General features: G+C 37.6%; 1 protein-coding gene across 48 annotated transcripts in view; it reads left to right on the top strand.

Annotated features, from left to right (window-relative positions):
• Positions 1-24530, top strand: part of PCM1 (pericentriolar material 1) — a 106819-nt gene that overhangs the window by 71102 nt on the left and 11187 nt on the right. For 30 of the 48 annotated variants that reach the window (XM_063612965.1, XM_063612931.1, XM_055286863.2 and 27 more), the window contains 8 exons: positions 220-356; positions 12151-12285; positions 15327-15524; positions 16392-16451; positions 17136-17265; positions 17571-17731; positions 19815-19887; positions 20419-20675. In XM_063612965.1, coding sequence (XP_063469035.1) covers positions 220-356; positions 12151-12285; positions 15327-15524; positions 16392-16451; positions 17136-17265; positions 17571-17731; positions 19815-19887; positions 20419-20675 — 1151 coding nt within the window. Of the gene's footprint in view, positions 1-219; positions 357-12138; positions 12286-15326; positions 15525-16391; positions 16452-17135; positions 17266-17570; positions 17732-19814; positions 19888-20418; positions 20676-21554; positions 21686-24119; positions 24225-24530 lie in introns of all 48 variants that reach the window. The other 18 variants (XM_063613016.1, XM_055286901.2, XM_055286872.2 and 15 more) reach the window with 5 other exon arrangements.

Raw genomic sequence — 24530 nt, 5'->3', positions numbered from 1 at the left:
TAATAATTCTATGTAAAAAATTTAAATATGTGATATCTAATAGTGGTTTTATTACTACTTTATTTTAATTGTTGGGGGTGCTAAAACTACAAACATGTTTCTTTGTATTATGTTAGCATAAAATCATCAAATTTAATATTTTTCAAATTTCAACATAAAGGCATATTTGTATATATAATAGGCTTTGTTATGCTAATGTATTTTCTTTTTAAAAATTAGAAACTCCCCTTATTGAAAATCATAGTTCACAACAACCTGTAAGTGAAGTTTCTACCATCCCATGTCCTAGAATTGATACTCAGCAGCTGGACCGGCAAATTAAAGCAATTATGAAAGAAGTCATTCCTTTTTTGAAGGTAAGCAATTATTTTTAAAAATAAACAAAACTTTCTATGTTTTGTTTTTTAATTCATACAAAAGACCTTATTTTGATAAAGTTCAATGGTATAGGTAAACGAAAGAAAAAAAACTATCACTCATAATTTTTTCACGCTACCAACATTCTGTGAACCTTTCAGTAATATTTTGTACACGTGCATATTCTGCCTTTTTCATTTACTATATCATAAACTTCTTTCTAGATCATTATTTTTCTACCGCATTTTTCCAGGATTTATCACCTTTATTTTTATTTTATTTTTAGTTTTTGTGAGTATATAGTAGTTGTATATATTTATGGGATACGTGGAATAGTTTGATATAGGCATGCAATATGTAATAATCACATCATGGTAAGTGGGGTATCCATCCCCTCAAGCATTTAACCTTTATGTTACAAACAATCCAGTTATACTCTTTTAGTTATTTTAAAATGTATAATTAAATTATTGACTGTAGTCACCCTGTTGTGCTGTTAAATAATAGATCTTATTCATTCATTCTAACTACTTTTTGTACCCATTAACCATCTTCCCTATTCCCTACTACCTTTCATAGCCTCTGGTAACCATCCTTGTACACTTTATCTCCATGAGTTAAATTGTTTTAATTTTTAGCTCCCACAAGTAAGTGAGAACGTACGAAGTTTGTCTTTCTGTGCCTGGCTAGCTTCACTTAACATAATGACCTCCAGTTCCATCCACATTGTTGCAGATGACAAGGTCTCATTATTTTTTATGTCTGAATAGTACTCCATTGTGTGTCTGTACCACCTTTTTTTTTTTTTTTTTTTTGAGACAGAGTCTCGCTGTCGCCCAGGCTGGAGTGCAATGGTGCGATCTCAGCTCACTGCAGGTTCCACCCCGCCGGGGTTCATGCCATTCTCCTGCCTCAGCCTCCCGAGTAGCTGGGACCACAGGCGCCTGCCACCTTGCCCGGCTAATTTTTTGTATTTTTAGTAGAGACAGGGTTTCACTGTGTTAGCCAGGATGGTCTCGATCTCCTGACCTCGTGATCTGCCTGCCTCGGCCTCCCAAAGTGCTGGGATTACAGGCATGAGCCACCACGCCCGGCCCCACATTTTCTTTATTCGTTCATCTGTTGATGGACACTTAGGTTGCTTCCAAATCTTGGTTGTTGTGAACAGTACTGCAACAAACATGAGTGTGCAGATACCCCTTTAATACACTGATGTCCTTTCTTTTCTGTGTATACCCAGCAGTGGGATTGCTGGATCATATGGTTGCTCTCGCTCTATTTTCAGTTTTTTGAGCAACTTCCAAACTGTTCTCCAGAGGGGTTGTACTAATTTACATTCTCACCAGCAGTGTATGAGAGTTCCCTTTTCTCCACATCCTCGCCAGCGTTTATTATTGCCTGTCTTTGGGATAAGTGCCATTTTAACAGAGGTGAGATGATTTCTTGTTGTAGTTTTGATTTTCATTTCTGTGATCAGGTTGAGCACCTTTTATATGCCTGTTTGCCATTTGTATGTCATCTTTTGAGAAATGTGTATTCAGATCTTCTACACATTTTTAAATTAGATTATTAGATTTTTTTCTATAGAGTTGTTTGAACTCTTTATATATGCTGGTTATTAATCCCTTGTCAGATGGATGGTTTGCACATATTTTCTCTCATTCTGTGGGTTATCTCTTCACTTTGTTGTTTGTTTCTTGTGCAGAAGCTTTTTAACTTGATGTGATCCCATTTGTCTACTTTAGCTTTGGTTGCCAGTGCTTGTGGGGTATTACTCAAATTTTTGCCCAGACCAATGTCCTGCAGAGTTTCGCCACTATTTTCATATAATAGTTTCATAGTATGAGGTCTTAGATTTATGTCTTTAATCCATTTTGATTTGACTTTTGTATATGGTGAGAGATAGAGGTCTAGTTTCATTCTTCTGCATACGGATATTCAGGTATCCCAGCACCATTTATTGTGAAGAGACTCTCTTTTCCCCAATGTATGTTCTTGGCACCTTTGTTGAAAATGAGTTTATTGTAGGTATGTGGGTTTGTTTCTGGGTTCTCTGTTCTGTTGTATCGGTCTGTGTTTCTGTTGTTTGTATGCCAGTACCATGCTGTTTTGGTTACTATAGCTCTGTGGTATAATTTGAAGGCAGGTTAATGTGATTCTTCCAGTTTTGTTCTTTTTGCTCAAGATAGCTTTGGCTATTCTGAGCTTTTTTTGTGGTTCCATGTAAATTTTAGGATTCTTTTTTCTCTGTGAAGAATGTCTTTGATATTTTTATCACAATTGCATTGAATCTGTAGATTGCTTTGGGGAATACAGACATTTTAACAATACTGATTTTTCCAATCCATGAACATGGAATATCTTTCCATTTTTGTGTCTTTTTAAATTTCTTTCATCAGTGTTTTATAGTTTTCATAGTAGAGATCTTTCACTTATTTGGTTAATTCTTAGGTATTTAATTTTATTTGTGTCTGTTGTAAATGAGATTACTGGCATACAGAAATGCTACTGATTTTTGTGTGTTGACTTTGTATCCTGCAACTTTACTGAATTTGTTGATCAGTTCTAATAGTATTCTTGTGGAGTCTCTAGGCTTTTCCAAGTATAATATTATATATATATCATATACAAACAAGGGTAATTTGATTCTTCCTTTCCAGTTTAGATTCCCTTTATTTCTTTCTCTTGTCTGATTACTCTAGCTAGGACTTCCAGTACTCTGTTGAATAACAGGGGTGAAAGTGGACATCCTTGTTGTGTTCCAGATCATAAACGAATGGCTTTCAGTGTTTCCCCATTTAGTATGAAACTAGCTTTGGGTCTGTTGTATGTGGCTTCTAGTAAGTTGAGGTATGTTTCTTCTATACCCAGTTTTTTGAGGGCTTTTATCATGAAAGAATGTTGAATTTTATCAAATAGTTTTTCAGCATCAGTTAAAATCATATGGGTTTTGTCCTTCATTCTGTTGATATGATGTATTACATTGATTGATTTACCTATGTTGAACCATCCTTGCATCCCTGGGATAAATCCCACTTGGTCATGATGGATCATCTTTTTAATGTATTGTTGAATTGCGAGGTCTCGGTTGTAATGTCTCCTTTTTCATCTCTGATATTATTTGGGTTTTTTATCTTTTTTTCTTAGTCTGATTAATGGTTTGCCAATTTTATGTATCTTTTAAAATACCAACTTTTTGTTTCGTTGCTCTTTTGTATTTTATTTCAATTTCATTTATTTCTGCTTTGATCTTATTAATTTCTTCTATCTTGGGTTTGGTTTGCTCATGCTTTTCTTGTTTTTTAACATGCATTGTTTTCGTGTCTGTTATGTGTATGTTTTTGGATTTCAGGTTACCATGAGGATTGCAAATGCTTTCTTATAACTCAGTATTTTAAACTGATAACACTGATTACCTAAACAAGGAAACAAAATGAAAACTTATGCAAATGTTAACTTTGTTCCCCTGCTTTTTAACTTTTTGTTGTTTCTGTTTATATCTTATTGTACCATGTCTTGAAAAGTTGTTGTAGTTACTATTTTTGATTGGTTCATCATTTTGTCTTTCCACTTAAGAGTAGTTTACACACCACAATTAGAGTGTTATAATATTCTGTGTACTTTCTATTAGCCGTGAATTTTGTACCTTCAGATGATGTTGCTCATTAATGTCTTCTTTTAGATGGAAATAAAGTATTTAGTATTTCTTGTCAGACAGGTCTGGTGTTGATGAAATCCCTCAGCTTTTGTCTGGTAAAGTATTTCTCCTTCATGTTTGAAGGATATTTTTGCTGGACATACTATTCTAGGGTAAAAGTTTTCTTCCTTCAGCACTTGAAATATGTCATGACATTCTCTGCTGACCTGTAAGGATTCTAGTGACAAGTCTACTGCCAGATATATTGGAACCCCATTATATGTTATATGTTTCTTTTCTCTTGCTGCTTTTAGGGTCCTTTCTTTATCCTTGATGTTTGGGAGTTTGATTATTAAATGCCTTGAGATAGTCTTATTTGGATTAAACTATCTTGGTTTTCTGTAACCTTCTTGTACTTGAATGTTGTTAAGCTTTCTCTGTCTCTCTCTACCCCCTCTTTAAGGCCAATAACTTAGATTTGTCCTATTGAGGTTATTTTCCAGATCCTGTAGGTGTGCTTTATTGTGTTTTACTTTTTTTTTCGTCTCCTCAAGTTGTGTGTTTTGAAAGAGCCTGTCTTCAACCTAATTCTTTAGCTTGATCAATTCTATTAAGAGATTGATGCATTCTTTAGTATGTCAGTTGTGTTTTTCAGCTCTAGAATTTCTGCTTAATTCTTTTAAATTATTTCAATCCGTTTATTAAATTTATCTATGAATATAGAATTGTGAATTCCCAGCCAGGTGCTATGGCTCACACCTGTGATCCCAGCACTTTGGGAGGCTGAGGCGGGTGATGACTTGAGGTCAGGAGTTTGAGACCAGCCTGGCCAACACGGTGAAACCCCGCCTCTTCTACAACATACAAAAAAAAAAAAAAAAATAGCTGGACATGGTGGTACGCACCTATAATGACAGCTACTTGGGAGGCTGAGGCAGGAGAACTGCTTGAACCTGGGAGGTGGAGGTTGCGGTGAGCCGAGATTGTGCCACCGCACTCTAGCCTAGGTGACAGAGCAAGGCTCCATCTGAAAAAAAAAAAAAAAAAAAAAAAAAAAAAAATCTGAATTCCCTTCCTGTGTTATCTTGAATTTCTCTTTCCTCAAAACAGCTATTTTGAATTCTCTGTCTGAAAGGTCACATATCTCTCTTTCTCCAGGATTGGCCACTGGTGCCTTATTTGGTCCCTTTGTTGAGGTTGTGATTTTCTGTATGGTCTTTATGCTTGTGGATGTTTGTCGGTGTCTGGGCATTGAAGAGTTACATATTTCTTGTAGGCCTCACAGTCTGGGCTTCTTTGTGCCCATTCTTCTTGGGAAAGCTTTCCAAATATTCAAAGGGACTTGGGTCCCAAGTCCAAAAACGCTGTGCTTTTTGCAGACTCATAGAGGTATACCACTTTGGTGATTTTGGATAAGATCCAGAAGAATTCTCTGAATTACCAGGCGGAGACTTCTGTTCTCTTCCTTTACTTTCTCTCAAATAAATGGAATCTCTGTGCTGAAATGCCTGGAGCTGGAGATGGGGTGATGGAGGCAGCCCTTTGGTGACTACCACTGTGACTGTGCTGGGTCATACCTAAAACCAGCACAGCACAGCACTGGGGCTTGCCCAAGACCCTCTGTAACCACTACCTGGCTACCGCCTAAATTTGCCTAAATTCGCTCAAGGCCCTAGGACTGCTACTTATTAGCAGGTGGGGAAGCCAGCCAGGTTTGTGTCTTTCCCTTCAGGGCAGTGAGTTCCCCCAGGTCCCTAACGGGTCCACAGATAGTGTGCTTGAGCTTAGAAATCTATCTGGTATTCTGTCCTACTGTGGCTAAGCTGGCCTTTAAATCACAAGACAAAGTCCTTCCCAGTCTTACCTCTGCTTTCCATAGGCAGAGGAGTCTCTCCTGGTGGCTACCACCACGACCACTGGCCCATGAGTTCTGCTAATACTCATTTAAAGCCCAAGGGCATTTTAGTCAGCTTGTGATGAATGCTGCCAGGCCTGGGACTCACCCTTCAGGGCAGTGGGCTCTCCTCTGGCCCAGGGCAGGTCCAGAAATGCTTTCCAGGAGCCAAGTTCTCGAATTGTGGATCCCAGGAGCCTGCTTGGTGCTCTACCCCCGTGATCGCACTGGGTACTTAAGGTGCAAGACAAAGTCCCCGTTTTCCTCTCCTTTTCTCAAGCAGAAGGAATCACCATAGCCATCACAGCTCGGTATACGTTGGATCTCACCTGAAGCCAGAACATCTCTGAGTCTCACCCAAGGCCCATGGCATACTACATGGGTATCACTGTCAGTTATTCAAGGCCCAAGGGCTCTTTAGTCAGCAGGTTAAGATTAAGCCAAGATTAATCCTTCCAGGACTGAGTCCTTCCCTTTAAGGCAGTGGGCTTTCTTCTGGGCCAGAGTGTGTCTAAAAATGTTATCTTGGAGTTGGGGCCTGGAATGGGGACCTCACGACTCTCCCTGTGCCCTGTTGTAGCTGTGGCTGAGCTGGTATCCAAGATGCAACACAAAGTCCTTTTTACTCCTTGCTCTCGTCTCCTCAAGCAGAAGGAGTCACTTGGATTGCTGCAGTCAGTGCTGCCTGGGGTTGGGGGAGGGGTGGCGTCAGCAATTCAAGATGGTCTTTCCTACCCTCTTCAGTGTCCCTTTCAGCAATACAAAGTTAAAAGCAGGTACCATGATTGCTCACCTGGTTTTTATTCATATAATGGTGCTTTTTTTGTGTGTAGTTGTTAAAATTTGGTGTTCCAGAAGGGGAAGATGATTGGTGCAGGCTTCTGTTCTGACATCTTGCTCCACCCCTGCCTTTTTTTTTTAATGGTTCCACAACATTCATTCCAAAATATTTATAAAATGCCTACTTAATGCCAGGTTTGGCAGACCTAACAGTGAACAAGGCCTTTGCTCTCATGGAGCTTGCATGCTAGAGTGGGAATACTCTCTGAAATAACATAAGTAAATAAAAGACATACAAGTAACTGTATATCAGTTAATGATACGGGCCATGCACAGAATTAAAATTTGGCGATATGATGGTGTCTGTTTTATATTGGATGATGAGGGAAAGCTTCTCATGAGGGAACATTTAAGTAGAGATGTAACTAAGGAGCCAGTGTAAACCAGGATCATTCCAGACAGTGCACTGCCCTTAAGGTAGGAATTAGCTTCGCATGTTGAAGGAACTAGAGGGAAAGCCTATATGGTTGGAGGATATTTGTATGAGACTAAGTTGAAAGGGAGGCAAGGGCTAATTGTATAAAGTATTACAGGCCATGATCAGAAGTTTTGACTTTCTCAAAGTTTGAAGGGAAACTCCTGGAAGGTTTTAAGCAGAGAAACAAAGTCTGGCTTGTTTTTAGAAAATTGATTATAAGGGGGTCAGGAGTGCAGTGAGACCAGAAGAGAAATGATAGCAGCTAAGGGTGGTGATAAATACATAATTGGGATATAGTTAGGAAATCAGTAGGTCCTACTAATGGTTAGAGTGTCGAGAGATAGAGAAAACTGGCTGGGAGGAAATACGATTTACTGAAATGAAGAAGGCTTGGGAGAAGGGGGAGATGAAGAGCTCTGTTTTTTTGGGGGGCGGAGGGGTTTGAGACAGAGGCTCACTCTTATCACCCAGGTGGGAATGCAGTGGCGCGATCTCGGCTCACTGCAACCTCTGCCTTCTGGGTTCAAGTGATTCTCCCACCTCAGGCTCCCAAGTAGCTGGGATTATAGGCTCGAGCCACCGTGCCAGCCAAGAGTTTTATTTTGGACTTTAAAATTGAACTGTCTTTTAGGCAATCGTAGAGTGGTCAAGTAGTCATTTGGTTACTCAGCTAATTCCAGGCACAGGGGGAGATAGACGTAAGGTAGATTATAGCATATAGCTGCTGCCTAAAGCCAGGGCATTTGATGTGAGAATAGAAAGGGGCCTTCAATTGGGATGTGGGACCAGGTGATTCAGCATTTGTAAGTTGTACAAAAGCAGAGCCAGAGTTGACCAAGAAGGACTGCATGGAGTTATGTTGATGGCTGCTATGAGGTCAAGTAGTCATAGAATACAATTTTCTATTAATTATTTTTTCAGTCCCTATTGTTAAATATTTGTGTTTATTCTGGTTTCTTTTCCACTATTACAAACACTTCTTCAATGATTGAAGATAATCTGTTTACTTTTGTTTATTTGGAAACAGTCTTTAGACATAAAATTTTTAGTTCAAAGGTCATAAACATTTTTAAAGCTTTTTAGACAAGCTAATTGTCCTTCAGAGAAACTAACCAGTTTATATTCCCATCAACATTGATAGTATCAGACTGGTAAGCAGTACTATTAATTTTATTTAGTAACATTGATCAGGGCAGATGGAGACATGTGCAACAAATCGAATAGGAAGACAGGACTTCTTTCTGAGATGGCACTCATTACATTCTAATTTAAAATGGAAATTTTAACAATTAGAAGTGAAAAGTAATTGTTTTCTTTTCATCCAGATACGGTAAACTACAAAATACATTGTCACTGGGCTAGTTTCTTATAATGTACTCATACTTTTCTTTGTAAGCCATGTACCACAGACAATTGCTTCCAATGTGCTTATATTTCTTCCCTCAGCAGAAGTAATTGCTTTTTTTTGGAATGTTTTGAGAGAAGAGAGATCTTTGAGAAAGCACCTGTAGAAAGCTTTCTCTGTATCTGACTTTACAGCTGAGAGGAAAAAGTCAGCTGATAGTGTCCAGTGTCCAGATTATTCCAAGTAAAAACAGAAATACTTAGCCTTTTTCTGGGCAATTCCAACAGTTCCTAAATGGCCTTACTGTCCTTTTGCTGCTGCTTCTAACCTTTCAACTCTCCTACTAGAGTTTTTAGCGCTTCTAAGGCCTTGGCACTTGCTAATACTTCTGCCTGGAATGCTCTTCCTTCAGATATCTACCTGCATGGCTTGTTTTCTTGAACTCAACTGTTTGGTCAAATGTCAACTTTTGCTGAGTAAACCTCTCCCTTATCCTTTACCTGTTTTCCTTTACCTCCATAGTGCTTGCACGCCACCTTTAACCTATGTAATATTTGTCTGCCTCTCCATGCTAAAATACAAGATCCCTGACGTCTGAGATGTTAATCTCTTTTGGTCACTGTCCAAAAATAGTACTTGCATATTGTAGACACTCAGTAAACATTAATGAATTAATAAATGACTGGACTCTTCAACCCTCAACTGTAGTTGAGCTCTTTAGACACTATAAGTGTGAAAACAACTGGCCCATAGAATAAAAGACCAGGTTCAATATCACTCACAAAACCTTTTACAGCTTGGTCTGGCCTGTTAAGCCTTGTGTCCTACTTGACATTATTGAAAAAGGCACATCGCCTACATTATGTCCTTTACCTAGGATGACCTTCTCTTTCTCTGTCAGTTTCTCCTGTTTTTCAGGAGTCGGCCCAAATGTTATTGCATGTGTTTACAGGCAGAATTCCTGCGTCGCTTCACTGTTACTGAGATACTGGATTCATGCCTTCATTATAGCACTTATGACAAAGGATCATAATTATTTATATCTCCCCCCTTGAATAGTATCTCATAGTACCTATAGCCAAGAAGTACTTAAGATACTGGATAAAAAGAATTTGAGGGATAAGGCATAAATACATCAGTTTTACCAACTGTTCTGTGAATTTATTTCCTGTTACTTGTATGTATATATTTACCTTCCATAAAAGAATATACTTACAAATTTTAAGAATATACATTTTTTATATAGATATTTATCTCAGAGTTTGAAACCATTGCCTCAAGTGAATTGATTTAAATTTTCTTAGTTACTGCTTGCTTTCATCTTAGGCCTAAAGTGTTGCCTTTTTGCTTTTATACTTTTATTTTAGCATTAATAGTATAATAAATACTTGTAAACATGTCTTTTAAAAACTAATAGGTATACTTGTAGTAATATTTATTTGATGTGTACAGTTACTTTATAAGGGTTAAAAAAAAAAGCCTACATGATTTATCTTTATGCTTAGGGAGTGTAGCCTTCAGTTAGGAAATTGATTGTTTTTACTTTTTTGTGTCTGATTTGATGGAAGAATTACGTAAGTTACATACTGTCTGCTCAGAAACTGTTATACAATAAAATATTTAATACTTCAGCGAAATAGAAATCACCTTGAGTTTGTGAAATGTTTAAAAAGTCTTGAATTTAAAAGAATTACATTTTTTTAAAGTGATTTTTCTTAAATGTCTAAGATATTAGGAAATATTGATGGTATTTTAGTTGGCTAAAGTGGCTAGTGACACTCATTTAATAGGTTTTCCACTTGACCTTCTAAGTGCTACTAGCATATCTAGAGTTACCTAAAACACAAACTTACCTTGTCACCTTGTTTAAAATCTAAATTGTTCCTCCTCACTTTACTTGTATAGCCCTGATCTAAGTGATTTTATGAGGAAATGAAATAATAATAATTTAGCATTTCAAAAAGTGTCTGAGGTCAGTAAACAGAGTAGAACTAATAATCTGATTTTAACTATTTATGATGTCTCATTTCACTTCACATCTTGACTTTTTTTGTAGGACTGTAGAACTTCTTTGTTAATTATACCCAGGCAGCCTTACACCCAGTCACCTGAGTTAGACTTCTTGACTCTCTTTATGTCATCACTAGTGAGTCAAAAATGTATTCTTCTCCTTAGAGTCATCAGTTTCACTTTCTTCTTTCTAGTAGCATAACCTTAATTCGTATTCTTACCTTTTGCTTAGACTACCTGTCGTAATAGGCATGAAGTGCATTTTTACTAAGCCGTATCCTACCCAAACTCCTTAGTTTTCAAGCGGCTTCATCGCTGGATCTGGTGTGCTTTCCCACCCTAGCTACTCTCCATCTAAGTACATTCACTTCACATTATTCAACATTTTCCGTATCTGCTGTTACTTTTTCACATATTAGCCGTTGGTACAAGTTGTCTTGTCTATCCAAGATGTAAAATACTTTCACTCTTTTCTGCCTGGCTGAAATATTTCTCCAGAAATATTTGTTGTTGCCTCCAGCATGCTCCTATAGCTCCTTAGAGCACCTAGTGGGTGCTTTTTAAAAATATTTATTTATTCAGTAAGTGATGTCTCCTGTGAGCCACTGTATTTTGTGATAAATAAGAATACCTGCAGTTAAAAAAGTGTTATCTACCAGACAGCACGGAGCTTATAGTGATTATTTATGTACATATCTGACTCCTGCACTGGTATTTGACTCTCTGAAGACAGGGACAGTTTTTTTTGTTTTTTTTTTAATCGCCTGTCTTGACACATACATTATTTTAAGTGACCTTAAGTCTGAGATGGGACCTTGAACATCTAGTTTAGCACCCTTATTTTATAGATTTGTATGGCGGGGGAGAAAACTGAACTGAGAAAAGGTTATAGGATTTGCTTAAATGGATTTAGTAGAGTAAGAAGGATTAGAACCTTGAGATTACTTGATATCGATGATTTATGGACTCAACCTCAGAAAGTTAACCATGATTCATATTATTTTGTAGCTCACACATGCTTGTTAAGGAAGTTTAAGAAGAGACACTTGACTGAAGTGATTTGTTAAGAAAGTTAGGGGATGATGTTAACCCTCAAGACATTTCAGAATGTCTAAAGATATTTTTAGTTGTCAAGGTGGTGTAGGGAGGAGGTGTTACTGGCATCTAGTGGGTAGAGGCCAGGATGATGCTAAATATCCTACAATTGCACAGGATGTCAATAATGCCAAGGTTGAGAAACCCTGAGTTAGAAAATAATAGGGAATTGGGTACAAGGTGAGTATGCTTGTAAGAGTATTTGAAATTAACTGAACTGAAAACAAAGATTGGCAAAATGGAAACTAGCATGAATAGTTCTCCTTAAGGTACAGAAAGGTACGGAAAGAAAGTGCCAAAAAGTACTGGATCAGCCAGTTCTTTTACTGGCCATCATCTGCTTTCATGGGTCAAAACTGCCAAACCTCTCAACATGTATGAATAAAGTAGGAGTTTGGCTTTTCTTATGAATGGATATTTCTAAACAGACATCTGAAAATTGACGAGCATCTATGCAAGAAAATTAAAAATTAACATTTTATATTATATGGATTGATTTTCTTTTTTTAAACAATAGGTAAGTTTATATTCTAACCAACTAGGATTTTTCTCAGGAGCACATGGATGAAGTATGCTCCTCGCAGCTTCTAACTTCAGTAAGGCGCATGGTTTTGACCCTTACCCAGCAAAATGATGAGAGCAAAGAGTTTGTAAAGTTCTTTCATAAACAACTTGGAAGTATATTACAGGTAAGAGTTTATACTTGTATGATTTACCAATATATACTGTGTGGTATGGTTTTTTTTCGGGGGGTGGGTGAGGCATTTTCTTGCATTACACAATTTATTCTGGTGGACATCCAATCTAGCGTCCTTTTGGGATGATGTTTTAATACTTTTTAGGTTGTCACTTGGTTAAAATAATATTGTATTATTAGGTCCTGTTTGTATCTTCATTTAATTTTGTCATCTCTGAGGCATGTCTCTTATAAGCTTTTACTGGTTTGGTTTATCTTCTCCTCAGTGAAAACATTTTGAGATTGAAATGTTTAGAAAGTATTCTGTGACTGTTTCTAAAATAATTGGCTAAAGTAATTTGACTAATCTGGGAAATTTCAGAAGCCAGAGACCAGCTGGTTGTAGAGACTTTTTAGGGTGTACCAGTATGCTTAAATTATAGTAAGTCAGTAATTGGGAGAGAATTTGCCTCCTAGGAGACATTTAGCAGTGTCTGCAGCCATTTTGTTTATCACAGCAAGTAGTGTGGAGAAAGTAGGGAGGGCTGAAAGGAGGACAGGTACTGGCAACTAATGGGTAGAGACCAGGAAGAATCTTGATAAACATTTGACAATACACAGGACAGTCCCCCATAGCAAAGTATTATCTGGCCCTAAATGTCAATAGTGCCAAGGTTGAGAAATCCCATGTTAGTGTTAATAAAATTACCTTGTTTTTTCCATAGGACAAACATCTTTACCTTTATATTTACCTGAATGTTTTCCCATTGAGATAGTTCAGTGATGTGTATTTTTACTCCACATTAGGTGATACATTTTTCTTTTCATCTTTATTACAAAATTTTCTTACGAAACTTGGCTTTGTTTCTTATTTCTGTGTTTAAACTGGTTTTAGATAATCACAACTTTTTTTAAACCCTGGGCTTGATGCAAATTTGTATCACTGTAATTTTCCATTTTGTTAGTATTAAGACTAAAGGATAAATTGTCCTGGCCCCATTAGTAGTAATTAGTACTAACAGATAATTTCTAAGGACTATAAGACATTGATGGTATTGTGCATTGTAGGAAACTCCATTTTAGAATAAGGCTAAAAGAGAAATTATAACTTAAATATTTTTTGTCAAGATCCATGTAGCCCTTCCTCATTTTTGCCTTCTATGATAATTGTGGACAGATCCCAAAGCATTAATTTGGAAATAAGATTTTTTTCTCAGTCTAAGGTTTGACTGCTTTTCTTTCATCCCATTCTTGATTTTTTCACAAGATGACATACGTGAAGAATAAAAGTTAATTTACGTTAAATATTGCCCAGCGTATTGAAAAAATTTTATGAGCTAGAGCTTAAATTACCATCTTCTACATTTTTCCTTCTGAAACCCGTTCAAGAATTGTTTTTTCCACAAAGCACCCAGCATATGTACATTTTTACCATAATTGTACTAGATAAGATAGTCTTTTGGTGGGGGAGAGGAGCAGGCACTGAACATCATAGTTGTTTGCCTGTTTGCTAAATAGGGTAGTCCATATTTTAGAAAGAAAAAGAGGAGTGGTTTTACTAAAAATGTGTAGAGTATACTTACTTATGTGAAGATTCTCAACCTAAAATAATCAAAAGGGTCAGAATCTACTTTAAAGAGAGTTTATTCAAGCATAGTGTTGGAGGGATAGCTGCCAGGGAAGCACAGATTCCAAGGAAAGACATCAGAAGTTGGGGATCATTTATATCAGGGGTCCCCATCCCCTAGGCTGGTGAGCAGCAGGCGAGTGAGCAAAGCTTCATCTGTACTTACAGTCCCTCCCCATGGCTCTCATTACCGCCTGAGCTCCACCTCCTGTCAGATCAGCAGCAGCATTAGGTTCTCATAGGAGTGTCAACCCCACTGTTAACTGCACATGTGAGGGATCTAGGTTACATGGTCCTTATGAGAATCTAATTCCTGACCTGTCACTATCTCCCATCACCCCCAGATGAGACCATCTAGTTTCAGGAAAATAAGCTCAGGGCTCCCACTGATTGTACATTATGGTGAGTTGTATAATTATTTCACTATATGTTACAGTGTCATAAAGGGCACAGTTAATGTAATGTGCTTGAATCATTCCAAAACCTTCCCCCAGCTATAGGTTGGGGGAAAAATTGTCTTCTGTGAAACCAGGTCCTGGTGCCAGAAATGTTGGGGACTGCTAATTTATGTGGACAGAGTTTAGGGAAGCTTAACAGAATTTCACCATCTTTCTATATAAGGCTTTAATGCATAGTTACAACAGTCTAATTAGTTGAGGTGATGTTTTTCTTTCAGATAAGGTTGAAGATGAGTCTTTTCTGCCACCTGATTTGACTTAGGTACAGGACAGTAAAGGAGGCAGTTAATCTGTAACAAACATCAGTGGTTGGAAGGCAGGAGGTCTGGTCTCTGATCTTTCCTAGTCATTTACAGAACAAGAACAATGAGGAAGAGAGTTAATGTATTGTCTAAGAAGGAGAAATCACCAGCGTTCAAGTTGCCAGGGCTTAACTTCCTCCTTGACATAATAAATGTAAAGGGTCTTGAAATCCTATTTTCTTTTACATGATCCTATATATCAACTTGAATAGAACTAAAGTTTACTTTTGAAGAAAAATTTAAATTAGAATGGTTGTCTTAAGTAAAGGCGGAAGCTTTAAAAGTATTCTAATGGTACATTTAGAGGTGGAAGATTTTGTCTTTTCCTTTCATAGCACTTACTATTTATTATTGTAGTATATATCGTATCTCCTATACTGTCAGGGAACTTTCTGGTATTAGAAATCCCTGTCTGAATTCATTTGTGCCCAGCAGTTACATCAAATAGGGACTAAATATAGATGACCATATATGTCCTTCCCTTGTATATACTCTTTAAGCAGGACTAGCAAGATTCCTACTTATTAATATAGCAGTATTCTTTAGTAATACTAACCTATCTTTCCTCATTAATCATAAACATTAGTTTTAAGTTTTTCAATACTTAATGGTATTCTATAATTGAAGTTTACTATCTTTAAAAATTATTTGGTTTATCTTTGAATAGGACTCACTGGCAAAATTTGCTGGCAGAAAACTGAAAGACTGTGGAGAAGATCTTCTTGTAGAGATATCTGAAGTGTTGTTCAATGAATTGGCTTTCTTTAAGCTTATGCAAGATTTGGATAATAATAGTGTAACTGTTAAACAGAGATGCAAAAGGAAAATAGAAGCAGCTGGAGTGATACAGTCTTATGCCAAAGAGGTAAATAACATTCATTTTGATTTTAGGATAATTGGCACATAAATACAGTTCTTGATCATTGTTATTAACCGAAATCACATTTTACCTCAGCAAAAGTAGTTGTTTTTAGTAATACCAGTTAATCACATTGTAAGTCATTACATATGCTAGTCACTTGTGGAATGTGAGGACTAACAGCAGTTGCTAAAGATCAGGAATGCAGACAGGAATTGATGTTAAAGGTACATTGGCAGATAACCAGTTCACATTATTGTCCTGTATTCAGGTCTTGAAAGATGAGAGAAAGACTGGGATCTGGTCCGGGGCCAGTGCCAGCTGCCTGCCATGGCTGTTATCGATCCCTATAGATTGTTCGAGAATATGCATTACCCAGAGGTCACTCCCAGTCAACACAAATGCTTGTTAGTTAGGGCTTTGGTTTTACATCCCTGTAGTTTGTTCTACCTTGTCAAATTGATTTTGATCACATGTGAGATTGGATGACTGTTCTGCCTCAACTTGAGGCATACCAGGAAGCCTTTTCCCTAGATGTGTACCCTTTTCCTGACCCTCTTTTATGAGAAGGAAACAAGCCAAGACGCAAACACAAAGAGATGGCTCTTCTTTCTTAAAATCTAAAGCAGACGAAGTCAGGCTATCCATTTCACACTTTTCATGATATTTATTTTCTGGATATAAATAAATTTCAGACATTGCTAAGAGCTTGATGAAAATAAAACAACATGATACTATAATAAATGATTAGAAAGTAATACAGGCCGGGCTCAGGTCTATAATCCCAGTACTTTGGGAGGCTGAGACATGAGAATTGCTAAATTATGTGTCTAAGTATATTGCTAAATTCTGTGTAATTGATTTGTTTTAAAGGCTAAAAGGATTCTTGAAGATCATGGCTCACCTGCTGGAGAGATTGATGATGAAGACAAAGTATGTGCTAATTAATTTTTGCCTAAAAATATGGCTGGGTGCGGTGGCTCATGCCTGTAATCACAGCACTTTGGGAGGCCAAGGCAGGTGGATCACGAGGTCAGGAGTTCCAGACTAGCCTGGCCAACATGGTGAAACCCTGTCCCTACTAAAAATACAAAAATTAGCCAAGCGTGTGCCTGTAGTCCCAGTTATTCAGGAGGCTGAGGCAGGAGAATTGCTTGAACCTGAGAGGCAGAGGTGGTATTGAGCCGAGATCATGCCATTGCATTCCAGCCTGTTCAACAGAGCAAGACTCTGCCTCAAAAAAAAAAAAAAAGCCTAAAAATAATGCTTTTGAAACAATATGAAATTATTTTAACAGCTTTTACGTTAATGTTTGAAAGCAGACTATATCATCAAATGACCTTGACGTTTTTTCTGAGACTTTTTTCTTTTAAAGATAAAACTAGACTATCAAAAATGGTTCTTTGTTTTTTTTTTTTTTTGAGACGGAGTCTCACTCTGTCGCCCAAGCTGCAGTGCAGTGGCGCGATCTCGGCTCACTGCAAGCTCCGCCTCCCGGGTTCACGCGGTTCTTTGTATTTTTTATTAGATAATGATCATTATTAATATGATAGACTTACTATATACGTTTACACATGTACTTTAAGGAATTAATTACTCAAATATTTTTGTGTCTAGGACAAGGATGAAACTGAAACAGTTAAGCAGACTCAAACATCTGAGGTGTATGATGGTCCCAAAAATGTAAGATCTGATATTTCTGATCAAGAGGAAGATGAAGAAAGTGAAGGATGTCCAGTGTCTATCAGTAAGTTTAAAGGCTCTGTACTATCTATCTTTATACTTTAGTTTTTTGTAGGTCATTTATTGGAACAGTTTGGTGGAGTGTAACAAGTGTAGAATTAAGTGTCAAAGAACTCTGATTTTGAATTTCACTGTGACCCTGACTAAATTATCTGGACTTTCTGCATTGTAAGTTTTCTAATACATACTGTTTGAGGATCTCAGATACTGTATATAAAGCATCTGTGCCATGCAGGAATGCAATAAGTGGTAGCTATTGTTAAGATTATGTGCTGAAATTTACTAAAAATTGTGTATTAATCAACTTAGATTTGTCTAAAGCGGAAACTCAGGCTTTAACTAATTATGGAAGTGGAGAAGATGAAAATGAGGATGAAGAAATGGAAGAATTTGAAGAAGGCCCTGTGGATGTCCAGACTTCTCTGCAGGCTAACACTGAAGCTACCGAAGAAAATGAACATGATGAACAGGTATTCCCGTATTGACTGACACGCTTCCATCGGCCTTATTTTAACTAATCAAAGTAGATCCTTCTAAATTTTCAGCTTTCATGAATGCAAGCCTCATTAATATGCTTATTAAAATCTGAAATACCATTTTTTTTTTATGTTTTTTTTAGAGACAGGGTCTTGCTCAGTCATCTGGGCTGGAGTGCAGTGGTGTAATTGTAGCTCACTGCTCATGGCCTCAAACTCCTGAGCTCAAGCCATCCTCCCACCTCAGCCTCCCAAAGTTCTGGGATTACAGACATGAGCCACCACACCCATCCAGTAATTTATACATTGTTTTTAGTGGTGTGATTAAATTTCACACCGGCCTGCTCCTTCCTATTTGGGTTGTGAATCATTACATTGTCCGGCATGTCTACACTGTATACACTACCTGCTTGTTAATCACTTAATAGCCATCTAGGGTAGCAGATATAGACTTGCAGTATCACAGTATTCAGACAACCCTTATTTGACTTAATGGCCCCAAAGCACAAGAGAATTGTTCTGTTTTATTATTAGTTATTGTTAATCTCTCACTGTGCTCAATTTATAAATTAAACTTTATCATAGATAAGTATGTATGGGGAGTAACAGTATAAATGGGGTTTGGTACTATCCACAGTTTTGGAACATACACTCTATGGATGAGGGGGTACTTTTTTATATGTTACTTTCCTCCCTAATCTAGATCTTTTCCTCTGGAGTTTGACATTTTACTGTGATGTGCCTTGTTGGGGTCTTTTTTCATTATTTGCAGTGGATACTCAGTGATTGTTTTCAAGTTGGTAAATTTTTAAATTCTCTTTATTACTGCCACACCATTTTCTCTCCTTCTGTAATTAATATTATCAGATATTATTAGTACTCATGGATTGATCTTCTAATTTTCTCCTCTTTTCCTTTTGGTTTTACTTTGAGATATTTTCTTTGACTTTAACACTTGTATGAAATTATTTTTATTTCAGCTGTCATATTTTTACCTTCTGAACATTTTCTTTTTTTCTGATTGTAACTTTTTTATAGTGCCCTCTTATTTCACAGAAACATTATCTTCTGTTTTCAAATGTCTGCTGAACCTTGGTTGTTTATATTGAACAATGATACATCAAAAAGCAAGTTAAGGTTCTTTTGGGCTTCACTGCAGGTAGGGCATTTGGGGAGACAGCCAGCATATTCCCAGAAACTTCTAAATGTCAGTATCTGTTGGTCTTTTCTTTGAGATGGTTTATATTCTCCAAATTAGGGTCCTTCACTGTCCTGCTCTGTCCTCCTGCCTGGAGTATGTAAGCTTGGCTGCTAGTATTCTGAAGCTAGATTGGGAATGGGGCTGAGGTCCCACCGTTATACGGGCATGCACTAGATTATTGTTTAGGTTGGTGCAAAAGTAATTGTGGATTTGGTCATTATTTTCAATAGCAAAACCCACAGTTACTTTTACACCAATCTGATACTTACTGTGTCCTCGCATTTGTGTCTCCACCTCTACTCCCAGTGGCCCCAGGTCTGGGGCTCACTAATTTCTCTAAAATATAATCTGCCATTTTCTGTTGAGGTTGGAGGAGAGAACCTACATAGCGACATTTTCCTTAAACAGTTTTAAACAACTACCACCACCGTTTCATCACCAGCTCCTGCCCCAACATCATGTGTCTTCCTTTCTAGATCTGTTACAGTTATGAGGTGAATCTCAGTTTTTGTTTCCTCGCCCTGCTGAAGGCATTTACTTTGTTCATCTTCCTCTCATCACTTTCTCCTTCATTCCCTTGTGTGCATTGTCTTTTAGAGTCTGAAAAAAAAATGAACAGTGCAGTCTGTTTATTCCAGTTGTATTATTTTGTGTGTGTGTGTGTGTTTTTAATGCAACAAGGAAACCCTTTAACTTAGCCATCCTGAAATCACAACCAAAGAAAGCCACCTCCTTGAAATAGTTTTAGAAGATACTTTTAAATTTCTTTGTATGAAGGTCTTGGGTTGGACAAAAAAAAACTACACACTAGTAATCATCTCTTTTATAGTGACCATATATTTCAGGCCCTGCTATTAAAACATTTTTCCCTTCTAGGTCCTACAACATGACTTTAAAAAGACAGCAGAAAGCAAAAATGTCCCATTGGAACAAGAAGCCACTAGTAAAAGTAAGAAATCTAAATAAGTCTTTGATTTTAAGATAATTTCCTTTATTTGCTTAAAAGCTAAAAAAAAAAAGCAATCAATCACAGAAAACACTAAATTCTTGGTTTGAAAGTACTTTGGACCTGATGTATATTTTTCTTCTCCCTATAAATCCTTTGTAGAAAACATAAGAATTTGTTTCTATAAACAATAAAGGTGACAAATATTTACCTGCACAGACAAAAATTCTGTCAAGAGCATCTTTAGATACAAATATGGGAGATTTTTTAAAAAAATATATCCATTTGTAGGCCTTATTCCTGAAAGTCCTAATTAGAAATCAAGTGGATTTCAGGAATCTGAGTCTTAAAATGCTGCCAGATGATTTTGATCAACTAAATCATTGATAAGGAAAATTTGTAGTTGCCTTTTCTTTTTGGTCTTAAATGTCTTGATAGCTCTTATTCAGGCATATTGTCTTTATTAGTATAATAGAGAGTAAAATTTAACATTTTTTGCATTACACTAATGTTAAGACTTTCTTTTGATGACAGATGACCAAGATAACTCTCCTGTGAAACCCTGTTACCTCAATATCTTGGAAAATGAGCAACCTTTAAATAGTGCTGCCCATAAGGACTCACCTGCTACTGTTGATTCAACTCAACAGCCTAACCCTTTGCCGTTACCTTTACCTGAAATGGAACCCTTAGTGCCTAGAGTCAAAGAAGTTAAATCTGCTCAGGAAACTCCTGAAAGCTCTCTGGCTGGAAGTCCTGATACTGAATCTCCAGTGTTAGTGAATGACTATGTATGTATCATTTACATTTCCAAATATTTTTACTTTTCATTTCTGTGCATATTTCATTTTCAGATTAGCATTCTCGACATGTAAACCATTTTGTGTTTAGGTTTAGAACATGTCGGAACATTTTTCTAGTTCACACTTAAACTTTAGCAGAAGGGTAATAGTGAATTAAGATGACCAACTCAAAACCCACGTGCTGTTCTATGTTTTATAATTTCGAGAACCAAAGAGATAAAAAGAGTTCATCTTAAGTTCGGATCTGAAGTGGTAATGATACATGAATCGTTGTTTATCCTTTTATACTACCTGTTCTTCTCAACTGTTTAGAATATATTGCGAATATATTTCAAATTTTCAATAAACTTAAAGGTTTACACTTGGGATAGGAAATAAAACAGTTTGACAACAGAATCTTTATACAGTGAATGATTAAAAAAATGAATAAAAAAAACTAGGAAATCTGTACTCATGATAGTACTAAATGAAAATTCAAGTGAAGCACAGGTCTGAAAAATACTTGAGCAGAGAAAAGCAAAAACCTTTAAAGTAATTAATCTTGCTTAAGCTGCAAACATAAATGAAACTTCACTTGGGTCATTTCTGATAAATGCTTATGTTAGAACCAAAGCTTAACCCCAGCTGGTCATAAGTAGCCAGCTAACATATGGATATGTGACTAGGGACTTTCTGAGAAGGTACCTGATAAAAGACAATTTTGTAATTGCAAACCAAGCAAATAATTTATTTTACTTCCAGATTTTCCAAATAAATACTTGCCTCTGATATTTTGTCAGTGGAACACTAAATCTCTTTTGGTCTGGTGTTGCCAGTTCCTGAATTGCTTCTTACTCAAATAAACTCTAAAATTTTTTTGTGCCTCAGATTTGTCTTTTACAGTTTGGTGTCAGAGTAGGATTTGAAAGAGACCCCCTGTGGCCTCTGGAAGCATCGAGGAACCAGGCAAAAGGTGTCCATTGTGCTCACTGCTTTCTCGCTGCATCTGGAGGTCCTGGGTAAGTCCCTCTCGGATTTCAGGCTCCACAGTTTGTGTCCTGAGCTCTGTGAGTTTATTTGAGTAATTTTATTTTATTTTATTTTTTGAGACAGAGTCTCGCTCTGTCGTCCAGGCTGGAGTGCAGTGGCGCGATCTCAGCTCACTGCAACCTCTGCCTCCTGGGTTCAATTGATTCTCCTGCCTCAGCCTCCCGAGTAACTGGGATTACAGACGCGTGTCACCACGCCCAGCTAATTTTTTGTATTTTTAGTAGAGACAGGGTTTCACTGTATTAGCCAGAATGGTCTCGATCTCCTGACCTTGTGATCCGCCTGCCTCGGCCTCCCAAAGTACTGGGATTACAGGCGTGAGCCACCGCGCCCAGCCGAGTAATTTTATTTTTTACTGGATCCAGAGGTCGAACTAGATGTTTGACAGTAACTAGACTGGGTCCAGTTGGCAGCCTCAGGTAGGTGAAGTTTAGAAGATAGGGTATTGTGGGTTCATTAACACCTAAAGACTCTGGGACCCCTCTTTCTAGAACTCTAGCAAATTTTATGCTTAGAAATTATGAACATGAAACTATGCCTTTCTAGAGAAATGGTTACACTTTACCAGAGAAGAGTTAAAGTTACAGTGGAGAAGTTTTAATCTAGATAAAATTGTTTATGGGGACATTAGAAAAGAAGGGATCCCAAACGCCTCAGAAACAATGGGAAGCAGTTTTTGATTGTTGTATAGAGGCTTCTAAAAGTCCTAATTCCAAAATTGCCTCTCCAAAAGATTCCTTGCTAAAGGCAAATAAGACGACAGATGAAAAGCTTAAGCAATGAATTGACAACAGACATAAAATGAATTATGTGTAGGGAGTGATTTCACTGTGACGTGTTACTCTGCTTATCCTCCTCTAATAATTCTGAATCCACTAACCCATTTGTTCAGTCATCTTAATCCTTTTGCACAATTACCCTTTCACTCTGGATGATGTGACAGAAAGGAAGTTAGGCTAATGCTTTGCTTAGTTAGACCCTCAGCCAGGACACGGAGGTCTGGCTCCTGTAACTACTTTTACTCCTGTGTCAAAAGCTGAACTCAGAGCCATAGCAAAAGATTTTCCAAATCCCAAGGAAAATCCAAAACAGTTTGCTGAGGAATTTAGAATTAGAATGACTCTGGGCTTCCTGATTTCTGTCAATTTATACGCATGATATTAGCCACTGGGGAAGCAAGTTAATGGATGACTATGGCAGGATGGCATAAGCCTCAGAAGAGTATTGCCAACTCTTTAAGAGCTACTTCTGTGGATAGCCCAAAAGATGCTACAAAAATAACTGGAAAACATCTAGAAGCTATCCCATGGTCATTCTACAAAAGATTGACTAGTCCAAAAAGTTGAATCTATTTCTGATTACACGGCTAGATTGGAAATCTCATTTGTTAAACATTCTGGTCTTAAAATACAGCAGGGAGTATTTCCTGCGGGAACTGAAATGGTTTTAATGGTTTTATTCATTAATAGTCTCTGACTAGAGTCTGGTGACTTGATTAAAAAACACAAGATTGGATGGCAAGTCACTGATACAGCTAACACCATAGCTGAACATTTTGAGAGAACGTTAGAACTAGAAAAAAATCAGTGTCTGTAAACAGGCCATTGAAGAAAAGATTGTCCACGCTTGACCAGTCCTCTAATGGACCTACTCGTGTTGGGCCAGACTACTGCCTCATTAGATGAAGTTGCCAAGGCTGGGCTGGGCACGGTGGTTCACGCCTGTAATGCCAGCCCTTTGGGAGGCCAAGGCAGGTGGATCACCTGAGGTTGGGAGTTCAAGAACAGCCTGACCAGCATGAAGAAACCCTGTCTCTATTAAAAATACAAAATTAGCCAGGCGTGGGGGCACATGCCTGTAATCCCAGCTGCACAGGAGGCCGAGGCAGAAGAACTGCTTGAACCTGGTGGGCGGAGGTTGTCATGAGCCAAGATGGTGCCATTGCACTCCAGGCTGGGCAACAAGAGCAAAACTCCATCTCAAAAAAAAAAAAAAAAAGTTCCCAAGGGTTTGACTCTGAAGACAATAATCAACACCAATGGGACATCGAGGGATTCTCTGGTATGTTACTCTCCATAAGGCCCTTAAATAAACATGAGGAAACTAAGATCAGCATCAGTGGGAGTCATGTACAGTGTTGGTGGATACCTTATCAGCTTTCACCCCCATCCTAATAAATCAGCCAATCCCTTGGAGGAAAGAAAATATTTCACGTTTCCAATCAAGTTCAGAGAATCCTCTGTGAACCAGGCCAAATGACACTTGGACTACTCTCAGAAAAGCATGCCTTCCTACAATATGACACTAAATTGAGAGAGCACATAAAGTTCTCTTTGGAAGGAAAGTTAATTTTAGAGCTTCCTGACCCTTCTAAACCTGAAGTGCTCTGTTTCCTACAAGCAGGAATTGATCATATTGAAACTCACTCTTATACCAACCCAGAACTTTCTGAAGTACCCAGATGTTGGTGGGCTTGTTTCTCAACTGACAAAGGGAAGATTAAAAGTGGTAAGCCTATAAAAATCCAAATATATTATTCCAAGCCATTGCCTAAATTGCCCTAATGCCCCCTAGAGTCAGAGGCAATCCAAGGGCTTTACTCAATTATAGAGGATTTAATAAAACAATTCCTTGTACTTGTCTCTATAATACTGTAATCCTACAGTTAAAAAATCCATCACACCTTTAATCCCAGCACTTTGGGAGGCCGAGGTGGGCGGATCAGGAGGTCAAGAGATTGAGACCATCCTGGCCAATATGGTGAAACCCCGTCTCTACTAAAAATATAAAAATTAGCTGGGCGTGGTGATGCAC

This window comes from Symphalangus syndactylus, chromosome 1, assembly GCF_028878055.3.
Source record: "Symphalangus syndactylus isolate Jambi chromosome 1, NHGRI_mSymSyn1-v2.1_pri, whole genome shotgun sequence".
Lineage (NCBI taxonomy): Eukaryota > Metazoa > Chordata > Mammalia > Primates > Hylobatidae > Symphalangus > Symphalangus syndactylus.
Note: the sequence above shows the minus strand (reverse complement) of the source record. Positions and strands in the feature narration are given on the sequence as shown.